The sequence below is a fragment of the Dasypus novemcinctus genome, chromosome 13 (genome assembly GCF_030445035.2).
Source record: "Dasypus novemcinctus isolate mDasNov1 chromosome 13, mDasNov1.1.hap2, whole genome shotgun sequence".
In the NCBI taxonomy this organism is placed as follows: domain Eukaryota; kingdom Metazoa; phylum Chordata; class Mammalia; order Cingulata; family Dasypodidae; genus Dasypus; species Dasypus novemcinctus.
In genome coordinates this window covers 62,518,732-62,533,336 of record NC_080685.1, presented here as the reverse complement: position 1 = coordinate 62,533,336, position 14,605 = coordinate 62,518,732, and the positions used below count along the sequence as shown (strand labels likewise).

At 47.9% G+C, this 14,605-nt stretch overlaps 2 protein-coding genes across 2 annotated transcripts; one reads left to right on the top strand and one right to left on the bottom strand.

Annotated features, from left to right (window-relative positions):
• Window positions 1-5,340: 5,340 nt before the first annotated feature.
• On the top strand, window positions 5,341-8,086 carry ZNF648 (zinc finger protein 648). The gene is given in 3 exon segments (XM_012529238.4): window positions 5,341-6,222; window positions 6,225-6,747; window positions 6,749-8,086. Coding segments are annotated over 3 exon segments (1,680 nt in total). The 5' UTR covers window positions 5,341-5,405; the 3' UTR covers window positions 7,089-8,086.
• A 4,136-nt stretch (window positions 8,087-12,222) lies between these two features.
• Window positions 12,223-13,267, bottom strand: LOC101414906 (ras-related protein Rab-28). Its single transcript, XM_004469129.5, has one exon. It carries the CDS (start codon window positions 13,182-13,184, stop codon window positions 12,522-12,524), a length of 663 nt encoding a protein of 220 aa, XP_004469186.1. The 5' UTR covers window positions 13,185-13,267; the 3' UTR covers window positions 12,223-12,521.
• Between the last annotated feature and the right edge of the window lie 1,338 nt (window positions 13,268-14,605).

Here is a 14,605-nt window from a genome sequence, read left to right as displayed (position 1 = left end):
GTTTTGGATCACAGCTCCTTGGAAAAACCCATGACAGCTAAGGATCTTCTCCCCCCAAGAGTGCATAGCCATAAATCCACAGGATTCTGTACTTTATTTCAGGGGGCTCTACAAACATTGGGATTTGAACTCTTCCAGACTTGCAACTCGAAGGCCCGGAAGCATCTCTCTGCTGCCTGGCTCCTCCCTCTGGAGTCACAGCTACAAAATGCCAAGGGGCAGAGAGGGATGTGGGTCTTTGGATCACACTCTAAAAACTGCTGTTCAGAAAAATGTGTTGGGGGTCAGTACTCTTACCAGGGTCACGGGGATGTAAAAGGGGCCCCATGAGCCATGTCTTCCCTAGAAACACCACTGATAATAACAAAGAGGGCAGCTGACTTTTCTGGGGATTTATTATGTTCCAAATACTGTGCTCACCTCTTTACATGCATTATCCTACATAATCCTCCCAAGACCTCCATGAGGAAGGTACTAGCATTATTCCATTTCACAGATGAGGAACTAAGGCACAGAGAGGTTAACTAACTCACCTGAGGCCACACCACTAGTGAGTGAGAAGAGTCAAACCCAAACCCACCATCCTGCTGTTAACCACTATATACTTCTTGACTAATCAGTAACATCACAGTTCCCTCCCTGACAACCTCCTAATTTAATGTCCTGAGTGTTCAACCAAATAAAGGTACATTAGATTCAAGCGGGCATAAATTTGGGACACACTGAGTCTTCTACTCTGGGCCAACCTTTCTCTTCAAAATGAACCTGCATGGGAACAGATGCTGAGAGACAGGGAGAAGTCTCAAGCAGTCATGGAACCTGTTGAATAAAGAGAGAAAATTATCCGCTTGTACTCCTACCCTCAGCAGAATGGCAAAGGGCACCTTTGAGCCCAAGATTACTTCAAAGAATTCTGGAGACCACCCCCAACCCCCGTTAATCCTCAGCTCTGCAAAAGGTGGCTAGCAGAAAAGAAGAAGTCGGGGTATAGGCCAATGCCCAGGGAGGGGACAAGAATGCTCCCCAGGAAATTCTCGTGTGACAAGTGGACTTCGAGCACGCCAGGCGGGAGTGAAGGATGGGCTGCTTTTCCTGTAAGGAGGCGAAGGTGAGAGCTGGGGAGGACAAGTGAGAATGAGCAGAAGGAAAAGGGCCACCTACAGGAGAACTGAGCAACCTATCTAGGAGGGAGAGGGGAACGGCTGGCTCAGGGGAGCCAGAGGATGGGTTCAGGCAGTGAGAGAGGGCAGCTCTCCTGTACTTCCCAGGCTGCTCTCTGGGATGCAGCAGGAAGACTGAGTGCATTACACAGGCCCCACCTCCCGAGGCTCTCTCTGCAGCTGCTGGACTGGACACAAAGCCTGAGACAGAGGCACCAATCTGGTTGCATGTTCCAAACTCTGGTTCCTGCTGCTGAGAGGCCACATGTGGCAGAGCCAGGGCAGCTCCCCCCTCCACTGCCGTCTGCCTTTTTCAGGTAAGCCAGGGCAGGGGCCCCACACTGGTGTGTGAGCCAGAGGTGAAGAGCAAGGCCTGAAGGCAGTGGACAGTGAGAAAGTGGGCGGTGGCTGCCCTGGCGTGGACCTAGCACAATCTATGCCAGGAACGAAGGCAGAGGAGCAAGGCTGGGAGCTGGAAGGATCCCTCAGGCCAGGCTTCTGCCTACGGTCCACATAGGAGGTGGGTGAGCTGGAGGCTGCCCCTGGCTGGCAAGGGCAGAGGCATTTCCAGGAAAGGGCTATGGTCTGACAGGCTCCTTTGTCAGCACATCTGGAACACAAAGAGGCCAGCCACACCAAGGCACCAGTGTTCCTCTTCCAAGGCAGGTATATTTCTGCAGACATTGCCAGAAAATCCCCATGCTGGGCCCTGCCTTCCTCCCCAGTGTTCCCAGTGCTCGAGAGGTACCCTCACTTCTGCTAAGGAAGTGAGCAGGACACGTGCACTGCGGCAATGGCTGCAGACAGGAGGGATTTCCCACACACAGAGGTCATCTCTTGTCAGTTTCTGAGAAGGTCTTGGCTAGCGCAGTTCTGGATCCTGCCCTTGGGAGGCCTGCCAGCAGCCCAGAGGTAGGGAAATGAGACCCGGGCTGTGTAGAGTGGGGTAGCGAGCTAGAGACAGGAGGGGGAGGCCAGAGGTCTGTGAACAATGCACAGGGTGTTGTCTCAGAGAAACACAGAGTCCTAAGAAGTCTGTTTCATAAAAATTCAGCCTCCCTCCCTTCACTGTCCCTGCCTCTGGACCACACCCCCAGTCAAGCATGCTGGCCTGCTTAAGTCAGATTAGCCGGCTAAGGCAGAGGCCCCTCTATTAATCTCTCTCTCTCTCTCTCCTCTCTCTCTAAGGACCACTAAGCTAGAAAGATGTCAAAACAGGTTTCTTGTCAAAAAGATATGCTAGTGGCACTCTAACATGTTTTGGGGACAGAACAGAGAGATGAGAAGGAGTAGTCCCTGGGCTTCAGGGCACAAAGCGACAGGTGGTTCTGGAGCCTGGTCATTACTGCAGGGTAGCCCCCTCTGACGCTGGCTTCTGTACCCATTGCTTAGGCAGGAGCTGGGGGAAGGACAGCTTGAGGAGATGGGGGCGAATGAACAGGACGCGACCTTACTGTGAGAATCTTGACCACCAAACTGCTACAATCCACCTAAACACCTCCCAGAAATCCTACTAGGAAGGAGAAGTGCTAACAGTGCCAATAACAATGCACCATTTACAGAAGGTCAGCCATGTGCAGGAGGTCACAACACTCTATGTCCAGCAGGATTATTACCTCCACACTGCAGATGAGGAAAACAAGGCTCAGTGACATTTGCTGACAAGGCTCGGTGATACAAAAAGCTCATGATTTTGACCGGGAAAAGTGGTTTGCATGAAGGAATGCGTCTCGCTGAGTGGTAACGGAAGGCCTCCTGCCTTCTGTTCTGAGACGGCAGCAGAAGGTGGGCAAGACTGAGAGGAGCTTTCAGAAGGTAAATCCTGATTAATGCTCTTGACCACCCCAGGCAACGGTGTCTCCAGCCTGTGTCCAAGCTCTGCCAGTGGCCACCGGCCTCTCTTACCTGAGAAGAGCAATTTGGGTCAATAAGAACAGGGAGGAGCCCAGCAGTGGGTTCCCTACGCAAGGTTCCCTGGCCCAGAAAACATAAGGGGTTTATGTCTGTAGGAAGCAGCAGCACTATCCCCCAGGAGGCTCTCAGACAGGTCCACTCCAGGCAGGAGGGCAGGTCTTGGACTGGAGGCCACAACGGGGAGGTAATATGCTCAGGGCTTAACAAAATGGCCTTAAAGTGAGAAAGAACACCCAGGGCTGCTGTTTATCAGCTGTGTGGCATAGGGCAGGTAAGTTGCCTCGGTAAGCCTCAGTTTCCTGGTCAGTAAAATGAAAATATCTGCCTTAAAGTTTCTGTGAAGTTCTCAGGACAGTGCCCAGAAAACGGGAACTTCTCACATTAACGCCCTCTGGGATTCCCAGCAGTTTCCCTCCAGGGTAAGTAAGCAGTGACCATCTTCTGGGCAGCAGTCAGGCCCCCTTGGCAGCCTGCCTCTCACTCCAGCAACTCCTGGGTCTCGGGGTCCCACAAAGAGTCTCCCAGGATGGGAATGGGAACATCTCCATGCACCGCATTTCTACACAGTCTGTTCTTCCTTTCCCTTTCCACGTGTCATGTGAGAGGAAGCCCCAAACACTGCCGGCCCTCCACCCCTTGCCTATCATCACAGGACCCAGACGGAGCCGAAACAGACATGGAAGAGTTCACTGGTTATAGCTTTGGGATCATGTACTGATATGTTACCAACAAATGCTGAAATAGACTGCACTTTCAGACTGCTTAAGGATCCCCCAACTGCACGCATTCTGCCTTGCCCTCTGCACCCCCATCCTGAAGGGAGAGGCCTCACTCAGTTCCCCGCTTTTCTTCCTTGGCCGCACTTGGAGGCTCCTGCCCGGTGCCTTGCTCTGCCTTGATAGGCTGTGCACACCTCTGGTGTCTACATGCTACCGTCTGTCTCTTCGCCCAGCCCCCCTACCCCTCCTCCTCTCCCACCATTTCCTCCAGGAGAATCTTAGAGCTTATGGATTTTATGGGGTGGCCGAACAGGCCCTCTGTTCCCCGTGCTCCACGTTGCTGATGCTGAGGAGGGAGAAGCATGACTGGGAACCCTCTGGTTGCCCAGGTGCTCAGAGGGTGTCAGCCTAAGCCCTGGCCAGCTCCCAGGAGGTGAGCCATCCGGGGAAGCAGGTCATCAGGAGAGGCAGCTCATCTCTTATTGAGAACTGCCACGCATACAAACAATCTTATTCATCAACCCTTCAGGGCTTTGAGTTAAAATAAAATCTGTTCTAAAGGAAAACCCAAATGGTTCCCCTGTCATATGTCAAAACCCTAAGTCAGTACTTCTCAAGTTGGGATACATATACCCCTGAGCCAGGAGGATATGATGCCATGGGACAAGTGTTGGGGAGAGGGGAGTGAAGCAATTTATCCTGAAGTCAGTATAGAACACTATATTTATATTAAAACAAAACATGGCATAGAATGTAAATTCTCAGGAGTGTTTGAGATGAAACAACATTTCAAAGACAGGTCAGGCTTTCAAGGGGCATCCCGCTTTCTCCCAGGATGCTTTAGCCTCCCCAGTTCTAGGAATTCTTCACTGCAAAGGCCTGAGAAGTCCTGCTTAGACAGTGAGGTGTGGTCAGGTACCTTCTGGGTCTTCCTGGTGTCTTCCCGACTCATCCCCATCCACCCAGGGGACGTTCCTTGTTTTTGGAAGAGGCACCGCTGCACGACCCTGGGCCAGTGACACCATTATGGATGGCAAGCCTGTGTGCCTGGCAAGGACAGCCAGAGCCAGTCTGCTTTACAACTTCCCAAATGGGCAGTTTAAGAGTTTTTGGCGAAGGCCTCCCTCCATACTAGAACTTGGAGTTTGAGCCACCTGGACAAGGCAAAGCCCAGCTGGCACTCAGGGAATTTCCCACCTGGGCACCCTCCTGGCTATCCCCGTCAGCATCATCTCCTGGGGTTTCTGGGTTTTATTCCAAAGGGAATAAAGGCGACTGTGTGGATTTTCAGCAGGGATCAGCTCCCTCTTCCCCCAAGAGGCTCAACAATATGTCTGGCTTGGGCACCAGTCAGAAACAGACAAGTGGTGAGAACCTCAGTTGCTATGGCCATGGAGGTGATAAAATATATTCAGGGCAGCCAGTGTGGCTCAGTGGATGAGCACTGGCTTCCCACATCCAAGGTCCCAGATTCAACCTCCAGCCCCAGAACCTCCAAATACGTATATTCACTGTGATCTCCTCTTCCCACTTTCCCTTTTACAGGTGTCCTGAGCAACCTGAGCTTCTGCCTAGAAGGAGCAGGCAAGGCAAAGGACCTGAATTGAACATCATGGCCCATGCAGACCCCCAGGACAGGTGGGGTAGGACAGCTCCCCTTGGCAGCTTTACTGAGGAGGCTCAAGACAGTGGGATGCTGAACATGAACTTAGAAAATGAGGATGAGATTGGTGGGGAAGCAGGAGACAAAGGCAGCAGGAGCCACCGTGATCATCAGGACCACACAAGGGGCAGTTTCCAGGTGACTCGGGTCAATCCTCACTTGCCAGGCCAGCACCTACATGGCAAGGAAGATGAGAGATTCTCTGACTCCTTCAGTGCTTGGAGGGTGGGGAAGAGAGGGATAGGGGTGCGTGAGAAGGCCAGCCAGGGAAGGGATGTGCCAAAGATCCCCCAGACCCAGGGCTTCCCCAGAGCAAGCCAGGCACTTGGTGCCCTTCCCAGCAGCCTCCAACACAAGCAGTTAGATGTGAAGCAGCCTCCTGGGGACTCACAACCTGCCAGAGATGATGGAGACTGCCAGGCAAACTTGGATGCACCGTTATGTGTCCCATCCATCATGGGAAGGCATGTGCAGGAAGGTGTAGACACATCCTCAGACGGCTCTTCACCCTTGAGCATCCCCAAACTGGAGAGCGGCTGGGACGTCCCCACTCTTGAGACACACAGACTAGCCCACCAGCTGACCACCGCACCCAGCCTGGCAGCCGCGCGACTCGCGAAAGCCCAGATGGGCAGGAAGGGCCTGAACCAGCGGGGCACAGGCGAGGCTGGGCAGGGAGAGGCGCGGCCCTATAAGTGCCTGCGGGGAGCGCGGGCCTTCCAGCAGCCCAGTGTCCAGCCCAGCCTCGCCGAGACACCCTGCGGCGCCAAGCCGTTCCGTGGGAGCTGTGCCGCAAGGTCTACTCCCACCGGGGCCCGCTCCAGCAACACCGGCGCTTGCACACCTATCGGTGCCCCTCCTGCGACAAGGCGTACACCTGGTCCTCCGACCACCGCAAGCACATCCGCACCCACACAGGCGAGAAACCCTACCCGTGCCCCGAATGCGGCAAGGCTTTCGTGCGCTCCTCCGACCTGCGCAAACACCAGCGCAACGTGCACGGCAACAGCAGGCCCTTGCCCTGCGCCAAGTGCGGCCAGACCTTCAACCAGCCCCTCTCACTGCTGAGCCACCAGTGCTCGCATCTGGGCGCGAAGCCCTGCGGCTGCCCCGCCTGAAACCGGACTTTGGCCCTGGCCAGCCGCATGGTGGAGCACCAGCGCGTGCACTCGGGGGAGTGGCCCTTCCCCTGTCCTACCTGCGGCAAGTGCTTCTCCAAGTCCTCCCACCTGCACCAGCGCCAGACGCTGCACACCGGCCAGAGGCCCTTCAAGTGCGGCAACTGCGGCGTGGTTCGCTCACCCCTCGCGCCTCGTCCGCCACCAGCATATCCACGCGGGCGAGAGGCCCTTTTCTTGCATCCAGTGTGGCCAGGCCTTTGCGCGCTCCTCCACGCTGAAGCGACATCAGCAAGTGCGCTCCGGCTAGAAGGGCTTCCTCTGTGCCGAGTGCGGCAGGGCTTTCCGCATTTCCTCTGAGCTCACGCAGCACATCCGAGTGCCCAACGCGGAGAGGCGGTATCAGTGTCAGGACTGCGGCCAGGCCTTTACCCGGTCCAATCACCTCCAGCGACACCAAACCAAGCATGTCATCTGCAAGAAGCAACCCATCCTTTCCTCCTCTGAGGAATGAGAGCGCCATCAGCTAACTCCTGGGAGCAGCAGAAGAAACTGGTGACCTCACTGCATCCTACCCTCCTCCATGGACTAGCCCACTAACATGTTATCCCCATCTAGCCACCGGTCAGCCTCTGCCCCCAGCCCAGTTGCCGGCCAGGGGGTGGCTCATTTGAGTTACCTCTTGACCTCTTGTGCAGAAGGTAATGGGAATGTGGATTCACATCAGTCTTTCTCCTGAGACTTGGAGGTCATACTTTATTGGAAAAAGGATAAGACAAAGTAGTGGGAGCTGGTCTAGAGTTGAGTTACTTGGGTTGGGAGATCTCAACACAAAATTTTTGACAGAATTGTATGCTAGATACTGGGCAGGGCCTCAATGTCATGCAAATACTGAGAAGCAGGCATCAGGAGCTGGTCCTCTAGAGAAAGGTGCCTTTCACTTTTTCCCTGAATAAAGGAATTCCTGAAGGTGGTCCCAAGAGTGGGCTCTTCCAAAGCAGCAAAGCCTACCTGTGGATAACTCAAATGCAACAAAACTGCCCATCGTTTCATTTTCTACTGAAATGACTTTTTCCTTAAGAGTCTTGGCCTTGAAATACAGAAGAGCTTTATCTTAAAGAGGAGATTTATGTGCTTACTTAGGAATGAGTTTCTCTAGAAGCCCAGAATGGCCTTAATGTCTGAAAAAGAAACTCATTCCCCTCCACAGTGGAACTTACTAACTTGATCTCACCTGAGCCTTACCCACAGAAGTCACGTGTGCCTTTTCTCTGGCCATCCCTTTTCCTTTTCCCACCTTGGGAGCTTAAATTACATATAGCATTTACCGGGATGGAGAGATATATAGAATTTCTCCAGATGGGCCTGACCATGGCTCAGAAAATCTTTTGTGTTTGTTTCAAATTTGCCTGATTTATTAGCTCTGGTTTGAAGTAAATGAAGTATCTTTTGCCTATGTGCCAGTTGGCTTGTCTGTGTTTCAAAGTCATTAAATCCAGGTTTGAAATCCTACATGATTTGCAGTTATTCTCTGAAGTCATTCAAAATTTGCATTACTAATGACAATTCTTGAGAGTGTATTGATACATATATTGGCTTATCTAGTTTAAAGTCAGTAGTTCTTAGCTGTGGACCTCAATTGTGAGGAATACACGACTTCCCAGACCTCCCTTGGTGCACACAGGCAAACAGCAGTTCTGGCCTTACCAATGTTAAATAAGATATTCCACACGAAGTTATAATGCTGTCCTATGGAGGGAATCTTCAATATATTCAAAAATCAACAAAGGGTTCCAAATCTGAGTTTCTCTTTGGTTCCACCTGATTTGGATCCAAGATGTGACTGTGAAGTAGCATTTTCATGTTTGACACATGGGGGCTTAAGAGAAGTGATATATGTAGTCATGCCTTGTTTGGCAAAGGTAATCTTAGTAAAAGAGTTTTGGCTATTTGCCTGGAAGGTCTGTGTGTTAATTCCATTAGATACAGCTGGTCCAAGTAACAGAGTTAGCCGATTCTGCATCTGGCGTAAGAGCCAGTGGTTGGGTTCTTAGTCCAACTCCATCATTTACCAGTGATGTAAACTTGGGCACATAATTAAGTCTCTAAGCTTCAGCTTCTGCATCTGCCTTGGAAAAATAAGAGTATTAATAATAGGGTAATAAAGGTATGAGTCATCCCCACCAGGAAAGGAACTTTGTCAAGCTGATACGTTAGCTGAATGCTAGGGCTTTAGATTGGTAGAGGAGTCATAAAAATCAGCCATAACTTCATGACTATGAACAGAATAAAGGCTGTATATTTTTTCTGAGTAACCACTGAAGTATTTGAAGACATTAGAATTATTCTTTTGCTTTGTATTCTTTCTTGAAAATGCTTGTTAGTACGGTTTTTACTAATTAAAAATTTTGGTTTGGTTTTTATAAGTTTTTTCAAGCAGTTGTTCCCCAAAGCAAGTTCAGCCAATCACTGTATAGGCATCACCTGGACTGTTTATTACAAGTTGCTGGCTCCTAACCTGAATATCGATACAGGTCTGCAGTGCATCTTGGAAACAGTTTTTTAAAGTTTCCCATGTGTTCTAATGCACAGTCATGTTGGAGGCCACTGATTAATAATATACTTGTGATCATTAAATTTTATCTTTTAGTAAACAAATAACAGAAGAAGCACTATGCAATCTGAGTGAGATCACAGTAGAATGAAAAGCAGGTGCAAACTAGTAGAACATGTCCTGGGGTAGAGATGGTGGACTCAAAACTAGCAAGCTGCCTTTGCAGTCCCATAACCTAATTTCTGCAGATGAGATACCATATATATGTATGGATTCCATGTGGCCACACTTTTGGGGAGAAAGTGAGTACACTTTTGTTAGTAGGTGGAAAACCTGTGTTGTGTTGGGTATCCTTGAAGCTGTGTGTCTAGAAAATAAGGGGGTAGAGTATACTGCATAGGCTGGAGTGACATCTATTACACTTCAGTGTCTGTGACATAAACAAGTCACATTTTAAGGAAAATTGTCCCAACCAGTATTTCCCACATCATTTGTAAGGTTCATGCTGAGCAGGCAGTGGGGGAAGGCAATCCCATTAACCAAGCCACAGGACTTTGGAACAGAGAGTGGTACACAAGCTCAAGGCAACAGTACATGAAGTGAACAGAAAAGAAGCTGACCAGCTGCAAGGTGGCTTAGCACAAATTCTACCCAGTAGGGTCTATCCATCCAGTGTGGAGGCAAACCAACTCAATTGAATTCTCTCTTGGGGGAAGAATCATTGCCAGAAGACAGGCTATTTATTCTGGCTCAGATGGTTGCCCCAAATGATGCTGAGCTACTTTTCTGTTTTCCTGTAAAACTGCTGTATATCAGAGCGGACATTCTTATTTCTCTATTATGTAATGAAAAAGCAGAGCAGGACCTTCTTTGGGACAAAATGAATTTAAAACTTTTCTCTGGACTAGTCCTGTGAGAGAGCTGGGTCTGCCATAATAAATTGGATGTACCCAGTACTAATGTTTCCACTTAGTAAAAAATTTCCTGGTGTGTTCCCCAAAGTCCCCAGTGATCATGACCCATGTCCTTCAAATAAGAATCATAATAGTTCACACTTACATAGGACTCAGAATATGTGCCAGGAGCTCTCTGAAATGATTATATATATATGTGTGTGTGTGTGTATTTTTTTTTAGAGCTACTTTGTGGTAATTATTAATCCCATTTTTAAGATGAGGAAATCAAGGGACAAAGAAGTTAAACTATCCAAGATCTTCTAGCTAGAAAGTAGCATAGTAACAATTTGACCCTTAGGCATGCTGCCTTCAGAGGCAATGTTCTTAACCACAGGGCCAATTACCTCTCTTTTGTGTTGAAGAATGCACCCCAGGTTTTGATGGCATGCATAGATTTAAGAGAAGATAAAGGTTGAAATGGCACAGCAAAAATCCAGGCATGGCTCAGGGAAGGAAACCTGTGAATTCCTTAATAATGGGTCTGGCAGAGCCTGGGTTGGCAGCTATTAATCATTAATTGCCAATAAACTGATTAGGAGGAAGGGCCTGGAGTTAAAGGAGTGATAGTCCCTGGAAGGCCCATCATTGTTTCATTTCACTGATTACAGAAACCTGCTGTGCCTGTGCCATACACAGGACAATAACCAGCTATGACTCTTGACACATTTTATAATCTAAATGCATGCACATTGAATACTATATTGTCCTTTATACAAACACAACAGATCACCCAGGAGTTCCAACTTGGCCTTAGAAAATCTTCCTCGGAAGGAAATTTAATTGCCAAAATCCTCAAGCAGATGTTGATATGCTCAGAACTAGAATATGAACTACAAATATGACCCACAAAAATATTGCAAAAGACATAATGACTCAATGTTTCTTCAAACAAAAAAGGGAGTATCTGTTGAAGTGGAGAAGGCATCAATTTTAATGTCGTTTGCCCTCCATCCATTCTGCACAAAACCATGATAGGACAATGACAAATTTGACACTGTTTGGATAACATTTTATTTCTCTTTCCTCCTTGTTTTCCCCTTAACCAGCCCCATCCCACCCTTCAGCTCTTAATCAAATTTGTTTAGAGTTTCACTGGCTCAAGAGCACTAGGCACTCTGTAGATTGGTTCAGCGAATGAATAGAGCTTCTATAAAATGTAAGTCACAATTGAAATTCAAAGACAAACAGACCTCTTCCATAATGCAAAGAAGATGTGGAGGAGGCTGAAAATGAAGAGGGAAGCAAAGATGCTATTGCAGAGGTTTTAATGAGGTCATGAACAAGTGGGAAAAGTAGGTGAGGGACATATTTAGGAGTAGAATCAATAAGGCTTGGTAATAAGAGCTACAGCATAGTGAGTGTTTTCTAGGGATCAGGCACTATATCCATCATCTCAATGAATCCTTGCTATGGTCTGTGATGGGAGACCCTCAAAAACATTCTCACATGGGGTCTGCAACAGCTTTCCTTTCCAGGAAAGGAGAGGAGATAATGTATTGTGGCTATTGTCTCTTTTTTTTTTTTTTAATTTAAATAAATTTATTTGTGTAAGAAAAACATCTGAACAATATATCATATCTCATTCTGGGAGTACTTTTATGCAGTTTGCAGGAGAAATTCCATGTGGAGCATCAGCTGAACATTTATTAAAATTCATAAAGCCATCTAACTAGAATATAACACAATACATAATGACCATGATACAGTAATAAAAATACAATATCAAATACTACTTCAGAGTTACAAGCTACAATATAAACAATTTAGGGCCTTTTTTTAAAATGAAAAAATATTTCTATTATAGCTTTATTTCAAGCATTTTCAGTTAGATACAGCTTTATATATTTTCACTCATAATAAATTGCAAAAGAATGCTTTCTTAAGTATCTGTAGAAAAAATATATTACTTGCTTAAATGTTTGTACTCTGAAGTATAGTTTGCCATATATGAGTTCAGATAATAAAATCAAACTGTGCTATGGTAATATACCTGGCTGATGATCAAGACTTAGGTAGTTTTCATAAACGGTTGAAGAATTTACATCAGGGGAAAAAGTGAGGACATAAAGAGAACCAACATCATTCTTTTTCAATGTAGAAGTCTACTTCCAGAGAATGGGCTTTCTTTCCATTTGATTTCAAAGTGTGTGGTCCTGAGGTTGAATTCTTTCCTGTCCAAGGAGCTGCCTGAGGCTGTGAGGCAACACTTAACAGTGAAGCGAGTTGGAAGGAACGTGTTAACTGAGCTCAGAGATGGTCCCTGATAAAGTTCCTACAATCCTCTGGCCCACCAGAGGTGAAGGGCAGGCAGAACTATCAATACAAAGGAAAAAATGCACTCACTGAACTGCACACATAGAGCTTCTAGGAGGGTTAACCGTTCTTGACATAGATTCCTGGTTGTAGTTTACAATATCTGCCTTCACCACCCTCTGCACTACTGTACTGAACAGATTCTACTCTGAGCAGAGCTGGTATGTCGATAATCTTCTTCCGGATACTTCACTATTTCTGCCCTGACAATATGCTGTGACTGTTCTATTTCTGCTTTGTTTAATTTGATTCCAAGAATTTCAGCAGCAACTTTCTGAAAACACAGGAAAACAGAGTCTCCTGTCTTGGCTGAGACAAAGTGGCTACTAAAACCATTTTCCTGGCAAAACCTTAAGTGTTTTTCAGGTTTTACTGTACGCATATGCTCCAAATCAATTTTATTGCCCACCAAGGCAACCAGTGGCTGAGTTTCTGATTCCTCACTTACTTTCTTCACCACAGTATACCAGTCTCCTAAATTCTCAAAGCTTTGATAATTTGTAATATCATATACCAAGAGGATTCCCTGTGCTCCATAGATATATTTCTCCAACATCTTCCCTCCTATTGTCTGCCCTCCTATATCCCAAACTTGAAGAGTAACATTCAAGTTTCCTGGCAATGTTATCCTTCTCAAAAAGAAATCCAGTCCTATAGTTTGTTTGTACTGTTTCCCAAAAGTTTCTTGAGCAAAACACGTAGCTAAGGAGGTCTTCCCGGAGGTGCCGTCCCCCAGCACGACGATTTTCAGTTGCCGGTCCTGGCTCTCTTCCTCAGAGTCCGACATGGTGTCCCGGGAACCCGGCCCGCCCCCCGAGGCGGAGGGAGGAAGGAAAAAGAAGGGGGGCGCCGGGGGCGGGGGAGTGGACGGAGGGCGGCACTGGGGGTGGGACCCCCGCCCTGGTGTCCCATCTTGCCCAGATCCGCACCCCCCTGCGCGCGGCCCCGCCCCTCTATTGTCTCTTATTAAACAAGAGTCACTAAGGACTTTGTGTCCCTTCTAAGGAAGAAGCTACATATCTACAAAAAGAACAGCAAATGCCCTGCCTTTTTGTTTAGAAATCATGATTGCTTTCTTCTTTATTTTCCATAATTGTGTTGGTTTAAAAATCATGTCCACAAATTCTTTGATGTACCTTCCTTCAAGAGGTAGGGTCTAATTTCTCTCCCCTTTATTGTGGGCTGGACTTAGTGACATGGTTCTAACAAATTGAATGATAAGAAAACACTGGTGCACAACTTCCAGGACTAGGTCATAAAACGTGCTGTGTCTTCTACCTTCCTGAATCCCTCACTCCGGGAGAAGCCAGCTAGCACATAACAAGGAGCCCTGTGGAGAGGTCTGCAGGGCAAGGAACTGAGGAACTGAGGCCTGCTAACAGCCAGCTCCAGGCCAATCAAGAGTTCAGACGACGGCAGGCTTGGCTGACTGCTTGCCTGAAGCTTCCTGAGAGACCCTGAGCCAGAACCCTCCATCTAAGTGGCTCCTAAACTCATGACCATTGGAAACTGTGAGTTCTAAGCTGCTAAGTTTTGTTTGGTCATTTGTGATGCAGAAATAGATAACTAAAACAATAATACTAGAGGAACAACTTACTTCTAATGAGATGGGAATAGTCACTAGATATCACCATGAGCCCCAATTTCTGTCCCAGAAATTGACAGAAGAATGGAACACATCTCCACTTCCTACTGCCACATTCCCCTGCCTCCTCAGCACTTGCATAGGTCATCTGCTAAAGCTGAAACAGGCTCAGTTGGTGTACGGGTAGCCCCTCTGTCACCTGTTCCCATGCCCTAGTGAGCCAGGAAGAGGGGTCCTTCTGGAAGGGGGCAAAAACACCGTGGTAATATCTGGACACCAGCACTACATTTGGTAGGGAATTATAAGAATGAAACCCTTTTGGTTGCTCTTTCTCTTGGTATACTGCAATTCCTAATTTCCAGAGGTAGGTGAATCAATGCATGGTGCTTCCTAGAAGGGGGAGAGAGCCTAATTCTCCAATGCCTAGGACACAGTCCTATGAGGGAAGTAATATTATCCTCATCTTGCAGCTGAAGAAACAAAGTAGTAGAAAGATTGAGCCACATATCCAAGGTCGGACAGCTAGTAAGCATGGAACCAGAACACAAGCTCAGACCTGCAAAGCAGCCCGGCCTCCACCTAGAAGCAGGGGACAGTGTGGAAACCAAGGCTAAGCCCCAGGT